The following is a 12,224-nucleotide window of genomic DNA, read 5'->3' as shown; positions in this document are numbered from 1 at the left end:
AGGGTGGGGGGTGTGTGGGGGCCCTGTGCCCAGGGCCCAGGAGGCTGGGAGGGAAGGGTTGGGAGTGTGTGGGGGCCCCTGTGCCCAGGATCCAGGAGACTGGGTGGGAAGGGTGGGGGGTGTGTGGGGGCCCCCGTGCCCAGGATCCAGGAGGCTGGGAGGGAAGGATGAGGGTGGTATGTGGGGGCCCCTGTGCCCAGGATCCAGGTGGCTGGGAGGGAAGGGTGAAGGGTGTGTGGAGGCCCCTGTGCCAGGGCCTGGGAGGCTGGACTGCAGTGTGGCTTATCAGGGTGCCCAGCAGGAATCATGGGGTTTACCTGGGAAGGAAGGTGCTGCTGAACTCATCAGGCCAGCTCTGTGGTGGACATGAAGTATTTTGGGATGAGCAGCGTAAGCCTTGTCTGGGGCCAGTGGGAGGATGCGTAGAATCGGCTAGTTCTCTTGGTGGATCTTTTTGTTTTAAGTGTGATAATGGATTTTACCTGATTTGGTTTTTAGAATTTTATCAGTGATTGCCACATTTGTGTCTCCTGGTAGCCCTTCCAGCATTCTTTGCACGCCTGTCCCCAACCCCTGTCCTGTTCCTCAGCCTGAGGGACCTTCCTGGTCCCCTAAGTGGGTTGTTGCCTATGGGTGTTTCACTTACCTGCAGGGGAAGCCCATGATGGCAGCTCAGGACACATTCTGACCCTTTGCTTTTCCCAGTCTGCGCCTCATCCCACAGGCACGTGGAGACAGAAATGTCACATGCTGTGGAGTTTTTCAGAGAAACTTCCACTTGTAAGTTGAAATCATGATAGACGTGCAATTTTTGCGTGATCCCTTCAGGACCTGTCTGTGCTTTGTTGTAGAACTCCAGGCCCATGTTCATCAGCGCGGTGGAGGACTGTGAGTACACCTTCGCCTGGCCCACGGCCACAGCCTGTCCTGTGCAGAACAACGAGCATGACGACTGCCAGGTCACCAACCCAAGCACAGGTGAGAGGTGCCAGTCGCTAACCCCAGCGCAGGTGAGAGACGGTGCCCTCACCAAACCCAGCTCATCAGGGGAGAGACCTAAGGAGAAGCTGTGGGCAGCAGGCGCCCTGGGCAGAGGTGTCGTGGTGTGTAGGTGTGTTTGGCCTTTCTCTGGATGGGCCGCTGTGTGTTCTCCTGGCTCTCCTTCAGTGGAGGAGAGAATGTTCCCTCAGAGAATCCATCTCCCCTGTCGCTCTCCTGGTGTGAGAGGTGTTCCTGGCTGGGGGTACTGACTGTGTCAGCCCAGCAGCTCTAGGCTCACCAGGGCAGGCTAGAGCTGGCCCCTGGCTGCCTTTCAGCGTCAGCGTAGTGGATTGCCGGGAGTCTCCCACCTGCCCTTGTGCTGGGCACCCAGAAAGGCACAGGCACAGTCCATTGGCAGCAAGAGGTGCGCTGGCAGCCTCTCCCCATGCCCACGGGAATCTTAGTGGCTGCTGTGGTATGGCCCAGCAGAGGGTGCTGTGAGCCACGATCTTTTCAGCTGAAGATGGGGCATCTCATGGATCACGGGACTGACAGTCTCATGATACAGCCTGGCTGTTGGGGGAGGATTTAGGACAGGGGTCGTGGTGAGAAGTCAGAAGTCCCAGTGCTGGCATAATCTGCACATGAGCTCGCCAATGATGAGCCTCCCAAATCTAAGCTCCCTGAAGTCACTGTGTCCCCATCTTCTTCCACCCTTCAGGACACCTGTTTGATCTGACCTCCTTAAGTGGAAGGGCGGGATTCACAGCTGCTTACAGCGAGAAGGGGCTGGTCTACATGAGCATCTGTGGGGAGAATGAAAACTGCCCTCCTGGCGTGGGTGAGTGCTGTGTTCTCTCGTGTGCTGTCTGACTCTCCTGTCCTCCGGGGTTGTCCTCGGCCTCTTTGCATGCCGACGGCAAAAAGGATGAGCAGAGCCAGGAAGCTGAGACACTTCCGTCTCCTGCAGCAGTCAGCCCATGTGGGGGACACATGGCCGTGTGACGGAATGAACATTCAATGTAAAACAATGGTTAAAGCCAGATTGGACACTTGAAGTTACACGTGCTGGCTATGAAATTGATGGTCCTGATTTGCAGAAAGTTCTCATCAGAAAATTGGCCATTGAGTCTGTGATTGTATTTTCTCTGCCTTTCCTTTGTGGTGCAGGGGCCTGCTTTGGACAGACCAGGATCAGCGTGGGCAAGGCCAGCAAGAGGCTGAGATACGTGGACCAGGTCCTGCAGCTGGTGTACAAGGACGGGTCCCCTTGTCCCTCCAAATCCGGCCTGACCTATAAGAGCGTGATCAGTTTCGTGTGCAGGCCTGAGGCCGGGCCAACCAATAGGCCCATGCTTATCTCCCTGGACAAGCAGACGTGCACTCTCTTCTTCTCCTGGCACACGCCACTGGCCTGTGAGCAAGCGGTGAGTTTTCAAATGGGCACGGGAGAAGTGCATGTCCAGTGCCCAGCTGCACCCGGGCCCTTTCATGAGCTTCATTTGCCCACTAATAGATGCTCAGCTGACCTGTGCACTCCTGATCGCCCCAGTAATAAAGTTGACTGGAAGTGCCCAGTGCTATGTAATGAAGCATTTTGACACCTTTCTTTTTTTGTCGTTGTTATTCAGCTTTTAAATTCGTATGGGTGACCTAGTGGTGATTAGGAAAATTTTTTTGTAGACTCAAAGCAGTCTTTCCTACTTAACAGACGGAATGTTCCGTGAGGAATGGAAGCTCTATTGTTGACTTGTCTCCTCTCATTCATCGCACGGGTGGTTATGAGGCTTATGATGAGAGTGAGGATGACGCCTCCGATACCAACCCTGATTTCTACATCAATATTTGTCAGCCACTAAATCCCATGCACGGAGTGCCTTGTCCTGCTGGAGCCGCTGTGTGCAAAGTTCCTATTGATGGTCCCCCCATAGTAAGTACGACAAATCCAAGGGTGGAGATAATTTTTGCAAGAGTTTTAGTGATAACCTTTGCATTGTTTCTTGCCTTAAGTGGAGAGTTGCTCAAGCATAAAAAAATGGAGAAAGTAAGTGGAACTATGTGTGTTCTGGGTCCACTACAGGAAGATTAAACGTTTGCACGTTGAACTATCAGCTGACGATGGTAGCCAGTCGTTGAGCATGGGAGATAACATGAATATGTGTGTAGGGACTCTGCCTGTCATGAGCCTCAGGGTTGACCCAAATCAAGAAGTTTTTAGGTAAAGTGACAGGAAAGCACATTGGCCTAGCCTGGTTTCTTTGTATGAAATGCCTTGTCTTCTGCAGTTAAAACGTGTGTGAAATGCAAACAGTTTCTTTGGCGAGGAGTTAATAATTAAGGGCAAGAGTACGTTTGCTAATAGCTAAATATTTTGCCTTGAAAGCTTTGGTTTTATGCATTAAAAAATTATTTTGTAGAGATGGGAGTATTGCTATGTCGCCCAGCGAGGCTGGCCTCAGGCTCCTGGCCTTCAGTGATCCTCCTAAAGTGCTGGGATTACAGGCATGAGCCACAGTGCCCGGTTTGCTAGCATGTTTTAATGGAAATTTGGATCTTTAAAAATTGTCTCCGTGAGTTATATTCATATTTTGTCAAATCCTTGGTATGTTTTAATACTGGAATGTGTCTCACAAGTCATCTGTATTTCTATCTGTATCATCTATTATGCTTTAAGGATGTAAAATATATTGTAAAATATCTGGATGCCCTTTAAAAGATGGACATTATATGTGGCAGTGATATGGGGAGATGTCAGGAGTGAGTAAGGAGATCGGCTACAGTGTGAATTAGCACAGCTCCAGCTCTGTGTGAGACAGAGGCCTGGACAAGCTGAGTCTCCCCAGGAAGCTCTTTGGCAGTATCCTTTCTCACAGCGCAGACCGGGGATCCTCGATCGGGAATCATTTCCTCAGGGGTCCGATCTGCCTGGCCACCGGCTGTCAAATGTTAAAAGGTGTAGAAAGTTCTTTGACTGGAGAAGGTGTGGTACCACGTGGTCTGAACATGCCCCACAGTGGTGAATGAAGAGCATTGTAGCTGAGAACAAAATCATGGGGAGGCTGCTTACACACACACCCACGTGCGCACACGCGCACGGATACACACATTCATCACATCCACCATTCCTGGCCATTCGCCTTTATTTACTTTTTAAAAATAAAAAAAGGCTTTTTTTCTCATAATACTCAGACTGGTCTTTCGTTTATTTGCTTATTCACTCGAAAATATCTGTTGGGCAGCCACTGTGTTGCCAGGTGCTGTGCTAAGCAATGAAAATGAACAGTGAACACCACCTGTCCTCTCTCCCAAGGGCATGGCCAGTGGGTACTGCTGGGCCACGTCAGTGGGCAGTCCCAGAGCAGCACTGGGCAGTGAGGGTGGCAGGTCAGCATGGAGGTTCTGGCCTTCCCCTGTCAGGCGATGGGAGGACTGTGTAGCATCCTTGGAGGTTTTTCAGGTTCCGACCTTCCCTCAGCAGGTGATGGGAGGACTCTGTAGTATCCTTGACGTGACTGGAGAGAGAGATTCCTGTTGCTTAGGATCTTTGAAAATTGAAGATACCTATCAATAGAACCAACCTTAGAACTAACCTTAGAATCAAAACGATAACCACTGACATAAGGAGGTTACGTAGCATCTGTCAAGCCTTCTAACTGGAGTTGCTATAAACCCAGCTTCTTTAGATGCTGCTCATTCTCAGAACCTGTGAGGCCTGGTTTTTGCAATTCTGTATCAGTTCTTAATTCCACTCTCCTAGGGAAGGGCTAATTTCCTAAAATACTCTTTGCCCTTGCTCTTTGTTTAGGATATCGGCCGGGTCGCAGGACCACCAATACTCAATCCGGTAGCGAATGAGATTTACTTGAATTTTGAAAGCAGTACTCCTTGCTTAGCGGACAAGCATTTCAACTACACCTCGCTCATCGCATTTCACTGTAAGAGAGGCGTGAGCATGGTAAGTGTGGGCCTGTGATGATCTAGATGCTTAACTGGATTAGTGAGCCAAGGCTAGACAACCAGAAAGTGCATATCAGGTCCAAGGATACTCTTATTCAAAATGACTGCCTTGGATAAGAAGGTACGCTAGTAGTGTGTCTGAATAATTTAAACCACTAATTGAAGGCTGAGTGAGCTCCCCACAGTTAATAGCATATGGAAGCTTGCTGTAATTTAAAAACATAGAACACAAGTATAGAAATGACATTCAGCTTTGACTGCTGATGCATAAAAGTGTCATAACTTTTGTTTTTATTTTAACAATTACTGATGTTATTCTAACTGGGAAGTCAGAAAGACATTTGGGCAGCTGTAGTCTTTCAGGACATAGCCCAGAAGTTCACAAGTAACAAAAGACCCCTGGAATTAGAATAACTACAACAAAGTGGCACCTTTTACTTATAAGGAGGTATTGACTTCCATTTTATGTGCATTAAAAAAAGAATACCAGCTTCCATTATAATGAGTTGCACAGGGGAACAGCCCTTTGCCCCAGGAACAGAGCGCCGCAGCCTCTCATCTGCGCTTCTGAAATCTGTGAAGCTCTGAAAACTTGGGGCTCCTTTGACATGAATGGACTGAGGCTATTCGTGGTGTGGGTTTGTCCCACCTAATGTGGATATTGATACGTCTAGCTACAGAAGTATTAATATGCTTGATCACAGGCTCTGGGGGTTTGAGAATTGCCTCTTAAAATCCTAATAAAGATGATGGATTCCAAGGCTCATATGACCCCTAGGAGTTCAGTTGATGGATTAGGATCTGTTGGGTGTCTTGTAATTCTGATAAAGATATCCTAATGATATTTGGGCCTGGAGCAGGTTTGTAAAGGGACTGTTAGACATGGGTGTGCTGACAGTGACAGAAAGTGACCTGGCAGCCGTCTGGCCAGTAGGAGAGACAGTATTTGAGAAGGAGAAGAAAACAGTCCTGCTGTTTGGGTCTATTCCATAGGGGCTCAGAACACCTCAGAGCCCTTGGATGTGTCCCTGTTCATGAATCTTAGAGTGTAATGACAGTCCTAGTTAGTAAGGAAAGGCAGAACTGTATTCAGTCCACTCATTTCATCTGTTTATAAGTGTATCTGCATATTTATATAGGGGTGTCTGTATGCCTCTGTAGATGCACACAGCATGGGGCAACGTGGACTTTGCCTTGAGGGGGGCTTTAAGTTCTTCATTCTTTAAAGGACAGTCTTCACTTCTAAGACCCACCTCATCATGAGTGATGCTCTGTTATCTCACACCACCAGCTAAAGAGTGTGGAACTATGCCTTGCTTTGACACTGCTGCCAACTTGACAAATCAAATTAGCTAATGTGATTTTAGTTAATTCTCAGCAGCCGCACATTGAGAGTGATTAGTGTTTACTTGATTTTAGAAATGAGGCATCTTATGCTGAATGTGTCTTCTGGTGTCCCAGAAAGATTTTTAGAAGATTTTTCCTCCCCAGCAGTTTTCATTTTCAATGGAAGTACTTTTGCCGCTGAATCATAGGGAAAAAGATGCTTAACATTAATTACAAATGGAATTCCTGAGAGCTGCCTCATCTTTTTTTTTGTTGCTGTCGAATGAGGGAGGGAATAAATAAAGTGATTCAAGAATACTTGGCCTATGGAGTATCTGGCCACATGGCATCTTGCCCCTTGAAGAAATGTCTCCCGTGCGTAGAGGCAGTGGATTGGACCACTTGCGAGGCAGAGCGTCAGTTTCACAGACCTCTCTCGTGACATTTAAGTCCTCCCCCTTTCTTCCTTTGAACCTGTAGCAGAGAACGTTGAGGCTTCCTCTCTTAAGTAGGAGATGAGACCTGGATTCAGCCAGGGAGCTCCCGGGATATGTGGGGGGCAGGGGCGAGGTGATGTCTGTGCCTTGAAGATGGCATTGGGTCTTTCAGCTGCTGTTGTCCAGCGTCCCTTCTCTCTGAGAGGCCGCTATGGGTTACGCGCAGCCCCTGTAGGGGCGTGGTGTGTCACTGCTATCTATCCCTGTGCCATGGGGTTTTTAAGACCCGTGCTCTTCCTGGCGATAGGGAACGCCTAAGCTGTTAAGGACCAGCGAGTGCGACTTTGTGTTCGAATGGGAGACTCCGGTCGTCTGTCCTGATGAAGTGAGGACGGAGGGCTGTGCCCTGACGGATGAGCAGCTCCTCTACAGCTTCAACTTGTCCAGCCTCTCCACGAGCACCTTTAAGGTAATGTGTTCACCCTGGGCGTGCTGGCGCAGGTATACCAGCTGCTGTGAGGCTGCCCGGAGTGTTTTGGATAATGTGGTAGCTGTGAGCTGAGAGGGTGTGTGTGGCCACTGGGCAGCATCTGGGGGCTCTCGTAGGGCATGCCAGGTCTCAGGAAGGTTCCTGGATTGTGTGGCCAACTCAGCACAGCTGACACTTGCGTGGTACCTCATGACTCTGCACTTAAGGCTTTTTGAGGATCAGGTAACCTCATGAGGTGGGTAGTGAGACCCTTTGTATCAGACAGAGAGCAGGTGGGGCAGCCTGGAGACAGGAATGTAAGGTATCCACGGGGGCAGGGCCAGCTCTCGGGTGGCTGAAATCTACGGGGATTTAATTCTTCCAACCTGGCTAAAGATGATCAAGGCAGTTGTTTGCTGATTGTGGCAGCTGTGGGTGGAGGGAGGTAGGAGGTGCCTTGGAATTGAGAGGCACTTGGGCATGTGCCTCCATGCCATCCCAGAGCGGCCTATGCTAGGTCCGTGGGCTGTTGGTCTTACTGAGGTGGTGTCATAGTCGCTGGTGCCTGGGGGCCCCTAGCTCCCTAAGCCTCGATATCTAGGCGTTACCATGCCAGTGCCTGGACTGGGGTATGGAACCCCAGCACCTGCTGTGGCATAGCAGCTGGTGAGTGATGAGCTTGGAGTTTTGGGCCCAGGTGCCAACACCCTGGCTCCTGTGATGGAGCCCTCTGCCTAGGTACAGGTCCTCCCGACAGGTTTGCAGCAGGTGTGAGCCTTCTGGGCGCTGGGTGGGCCAGGAGAGTCAGGTCCACGCTTCAGCGTGCAGTGTCGGCTCTGCTCATTCACTCACTTGGCCTGCACGACGCCTTATTACACAGGTGAGGGAGGTGGGGTGAGCCTGAGGCTCCCCGCTGGGTCCCTTCCCACTGGGCTGTGACGAGACGACAGCCAGAGCAGTGGCTGGCTGAGGGGGTGGCCGAGGTCCCCGGCAGGAAGCAGGAGGAGCAAGCAAGCTGGGCCTAGGGGTCGGGGGAGGCCTCCCAGGGAAAACCGAGGGCCAAGGCTATTGCGTGGCTCTGATGCACACAGAGGAGTCTCTGCTCTTCTGCGTGAACCTGCCTCTGGCACCAGCTGCAGTAATGGTTCTCTCTTCACCTTGAGACCTGGGTGCTGCCACCCTGCTGACGGCCACGCGTGGTGTTTGTCCAGGTGACTCGAGACTCACGCACCTACAGCGTTGGGGTGTGCACCGCTGCGGCCGGGCCAGAACAAGGAGGCTGTAAGGATGGAGGAGTCTGTCTGCTCTCGGGCACCAAGGGGGCATCCTTTGGACGGCTGCAGTCAATGAAACTGGATTACCGGCACCAGGATGAAGCTGTCGTTTTAAGTTATGTGAATGGTGATCGTTGCCCTCCAGGTAAATATTTGCAATGAGGTAAACTTCAAGCTCACAGTAAACTAGAAATTAGACATAGCAGCAGAGAGAAGCTGAGGAGTGGAGCTCCAGGGTCCTGTGAGTGCTGTAACCTTGAGCGTGAATGTGAGCTGTTCCTCTGTACAGCCGCGGTGTGAACCCTGGTGCGTGAATGACGCTGTGTTCTCTCAGTTGCCTGGTGAGTTTTGGTGGGTGAAAGCCAGTTGTCACATAGGTGCTTTACGATGGGCAGCTTCCTTAGGGACTCCTGCTGCATTCTTAGGTGACTGTGCCTGGTGAGGCACAGCTGCCACACTGGTAATGTGGATTATTCAGATGTTCTTCTTCTTTCTAGAAACTGATGAAGGCATCCCCTGTGTCTTCCCCTTCACATTCAACGGGAAGAGCTACGAGGAGTGTGTCATAGAGAGCAGGGCAAAGCTGTGGTGTAGCACAACTGCGGACTACGACAGAGATCATGAGTGGGGCTTCTGCAGACACTGTGAGTAGGAAGGCTCTGCATCCCCACATGGCCTGGGGCCTTGATACTCTCAAGGCTTGATTCACACTGAGACCTTTGTGGATGCGCCAGTCAGTGGCAGGAATTCTCTTGCATAAAATATTTTCTTACTTGAGCTCTTTCCCACAGAGAAACATTTGAATCGCTCTGTGAGATTGCTGGGTAACCGTATCTACAGACCGCAGTAGAGCTGCCCTGAAATACTGTGCTGGGTGGCTGGCTAGGCCCACGCACTAGCCAGAGGGCCTTGTGTCCGCATACCAGGTTTTAGCCCTGGTGGTTCAAATTATGCCTCAGCAAAATAAATGTCTGCCGTGGGTCTTCAGGATTCTGAAGCTAGTAAGAATTCCGGTAAACCAGGCGACTCATTGATTGACTTTCTGCCATGTGGCAGCCCACGTGTGGAGTGGGGTTTCTTGGTGAGCCACACTCAGCACCTTGCCCCTGTGGTGCTCAGGAAGTTTCATGAGAGGAGCCAACTGCTGTGACTTGTGTCTACGGACCGTGAGATGGAAGAAATGCATGAAAAATTAGTAATTTTCATAAATGTCCCGGGACCATAATGGAATGTATTAAGGAACCAAAGGTGTTAAATTTACAAAGGATTACTATAGCTTTGTTTTGAGGCTTATTTTGACAAAACATTGTTCCCTATTTTCTGAATCACACTTGTGTTTTCAAGTACTTGTAGGTATTGTATTATTATCTTAATTTTTTTTTTTTTTTTTTTTGAGATGGAGTTTTGCTTTTGTTGCCCAGGTCAAGTGATTCTCCTGCCTCAGCCTCCCAAGTAGCTGGGATTACAGCGCCCGCTACCTTGCCCAGCTAATTTTTTTGTATTTTTGGTAGAGATGGGATTTCACCATGTTGGTCAGGCTGGTCTCGAGCTGCTGACCTCGTGATCCACCCACCTCGACCTCCCAGAGTGCTGGGATTACAGGCATGAGCCATTGTGCCCAGCTGTCTTAATTTTTTTGGTGATTAGTAGACTGGTCAAATATTGAACACCCATCTGAGGAATTACCTAGGGCTGTGGGGTTATTAAGAAGTATGATGAAAGGCTGTGCCAAGGAGCTGGATCTATTTGGAGTCAGGATACACATGAGTGAATCAACATGAGATGTGGCCAGGGCAGCACGTGGGGCATTGCCAGATGGCGGATGGAGTCTGCAGGTGCTCCTGAGGCAGCGTAGGGAAGAGGTGCGGGAACGTGCCCTGGTGCAGGCCTTGGTCTGACGTTCTCCCACCTCTACTCCCCAGCAAACAGCCACCGGACATCCAGCATCATATTTAAGTGTGATGAAGATGAGGACATTGGGAGGCCACAAGTCTTCAGTGAAGTGCGTGGGTGTGATGTGACATTTGAATGGAAAACAAAAGTTGTTTGCCCTCCGAAGAAGATGGAGTGCAAATTCATCCAGAAACACAAAACCTACGACCTGCGGCTGCTCTCCTCTCTCACCGGGTCCTGGTCCCTGGTCCACGACGGAGTCTCGTGAGTGCCTTCCCATCCGCCCGCAGCACCACACCCTCAGCCGATGAATGTCAGACTGCTTGATGATGGTTGGCTCTTGGGGTTCTAAGGATGGGAATACCACGCCCATGTGAGGCTGATGGCGGTTGAGCTGTGGCTGCTCCTGGAAGCAGCCCGCAGTGTCAGACCTGGCACAGAGGGTGATTCTGAGGTCAGAGTGGGAGCGGGAGCTTTGGTGACCGGAAACGGAGCCTCTGGAACTGGAAGAACCTGGACTCACTGAGTTAGGCCGGGCTCAATTTGCATTTGTGTGTAGCTCAGGTTGTGGGAGATGTGTCGGTTTTGTTGGGTCTTTGGCAGGAGCTCCTTAGGCTTTGCTGGCTGGGGTCAGCCCATGGTCCTGACCACTCTTTGTGGGGAGTGCCCTCTTGCCAGTGCTCCTGGCAAGGCATCACCGAGGAGCAGGGGCATGGACTCAGAGGATTTAAGTGGCTCTAAGTAAGGTGGGAAACTTGCCAGGATCCCAGCCCCTGCCTCTCCCAGCCCCAGAGCCCTTCTTTCTGCCACGCCACGCTGTGTTCAGCGTGACCACAGGTGTGGATATTCCACTCCGGGTGTGCCTGGTTGGTAAGCTCCCTTCTTCAGTGATGACTTCCTTTTGTCCTATTTTTTTAATTGGAAAAGCTATCTTAGTGCTACATTCAGTGATGGAATGGAGCCCTTAGTTATCAGAACCTTTCTCTGAAAGTAAAGCAAAGAGCCCTCCTGTGTCAAGGGCAGAGACGTCACTTGCCTGTTTCTTGCCCCTTTGTGTCGTTTTCTAGGTACTATATAAATCTGTGCCAGAGAATATATAAAGGACCCCTGGGCTGCTCTGAAAGGGCCAGCATTTGCAGAAGGAGCACAACTGGTGACGTCCAGGTCCTGGGACTCGTTCACACGCAGAAGCTGGACGTCATAGGTAAGGCCTGTGGGTCCTGGTCCTTGGTTCAAGGAGTGGCATCTGAACCGGGAAGGTGAGGGTGTTCTCAGGATAGCAAGGAGAGTGAGCATATGCTTTGGTGGAAACCTCCAGATGTGATTGCCTGTCACTGTCTCACGGGCATTTTGGCTCTCCTGGAACATTAAAATAAGTGCCGTTTTGTATTATGTGAGATTGCAGGTCCCAGTCTGTGTGTTTAGAGGGGTTCGGCTATCTCGGGAAAGTGTGTCTATCCAGGGGGAGGTCTCAGAATGTTCAGCGTTCCTCTGAAGTTTATGTTCTAGCTGTAGATCAAGTGCCTAAACTGACAGAGACACACGTGTTTGTTGAGGCAAGCCAGACGATGGCATGAGGACTTGGTGCAGGTAGTTCAGGGCTACATCTTGGTAAACTGTCTTAACAATTTTGAAGATAATAACGATACTTTTTAATGGGAAATTGATCTTGTAGTTGGTTGGTGAATGAAAGATGTTTTCTTTCATTATTTAAAGGCGGAAAATAGAGGTTTCTTAGCTTAAGAGCAATTAGGATTTGTTGGAGGGACCAGTAAAGGAAAATACTCACCTTTGCCTCTTACGCTGGAGTGGGGTTTCCTGAGTTGTCCTGATTCAGCTACAGGACTACTTCAGATTAGCTTGAGATGTTGAGATGGAGAAAGAGAA

At 50.2% G+C, this 12,224-nt stretch overlaps 1 protein-coding gene across 1 annotated transcript in view; it reads left to right on the top strand.

Moving 5' to 3' along the window:
* IGF2R (insulin-like growth factor 2 receptor) overlaps positions 1–12,224 on the top strand; it is a 124,658-nt gene that overhangs the window by 93,634 nt on the left and 18,800 nt on the right. The window contains exons 33-42 of the mRNA XM_011975972.1: positions 852–978; positions 1,703–1,822; positions 2,152–2,408; positions 2,693–2,911; positions 4,787–4,936; positions 7,009–7,170; positions 8,382–8,589; positions 8,942–9,088; positions 10,367–10,601; positions 11,405–11,541. Coding sequence (XP_011831362.1) covers positions 852–978; positions 1,703–1,822; positions 2,152–2,408; positions 2,693–2,911; positions 4,787–4,936; positions 7,009–7,170; positions 8,382–8,589; positions 8,942–9,088; positions 10,367–10,601; positions 11,405–11,541 — 1,762 coding nt within the window. The remainder of the gene's footprint in view (positions 1–851; positions 979–1,702; positions 1,823–2,151; positions 2,409–2,692; positions 2,912–4,786; positions 4,937–7,008; positions 7,171–8,381; positions 8,590–8,941; positions 9,089–10,366; positions 10,602–11,404; positions 11,542–12,224) is intronic.

The sequence above is a fragment of the Mandrillus leucophaeus genome, unplaced genomic scaffold (assembly GCF_000951045.1).
Source record: "Mandrillus leucophaeus isolate KB7577 unplaced genomic scaffold, Mleu.le_1.0 Scaffold160, whole genome shotgun sequence".
Taxonomy (NCBI): Eukaryota; Metazoa; Chordata; class Mammalia; order Primates; family Cercopithecidae; genus Mandrillus; species Mandrillus leucophaeus.
Note: the sequence above shows the minus strand (reverse complement) of the source record. Positions and strands in the feature narration are given on the sequence as shown.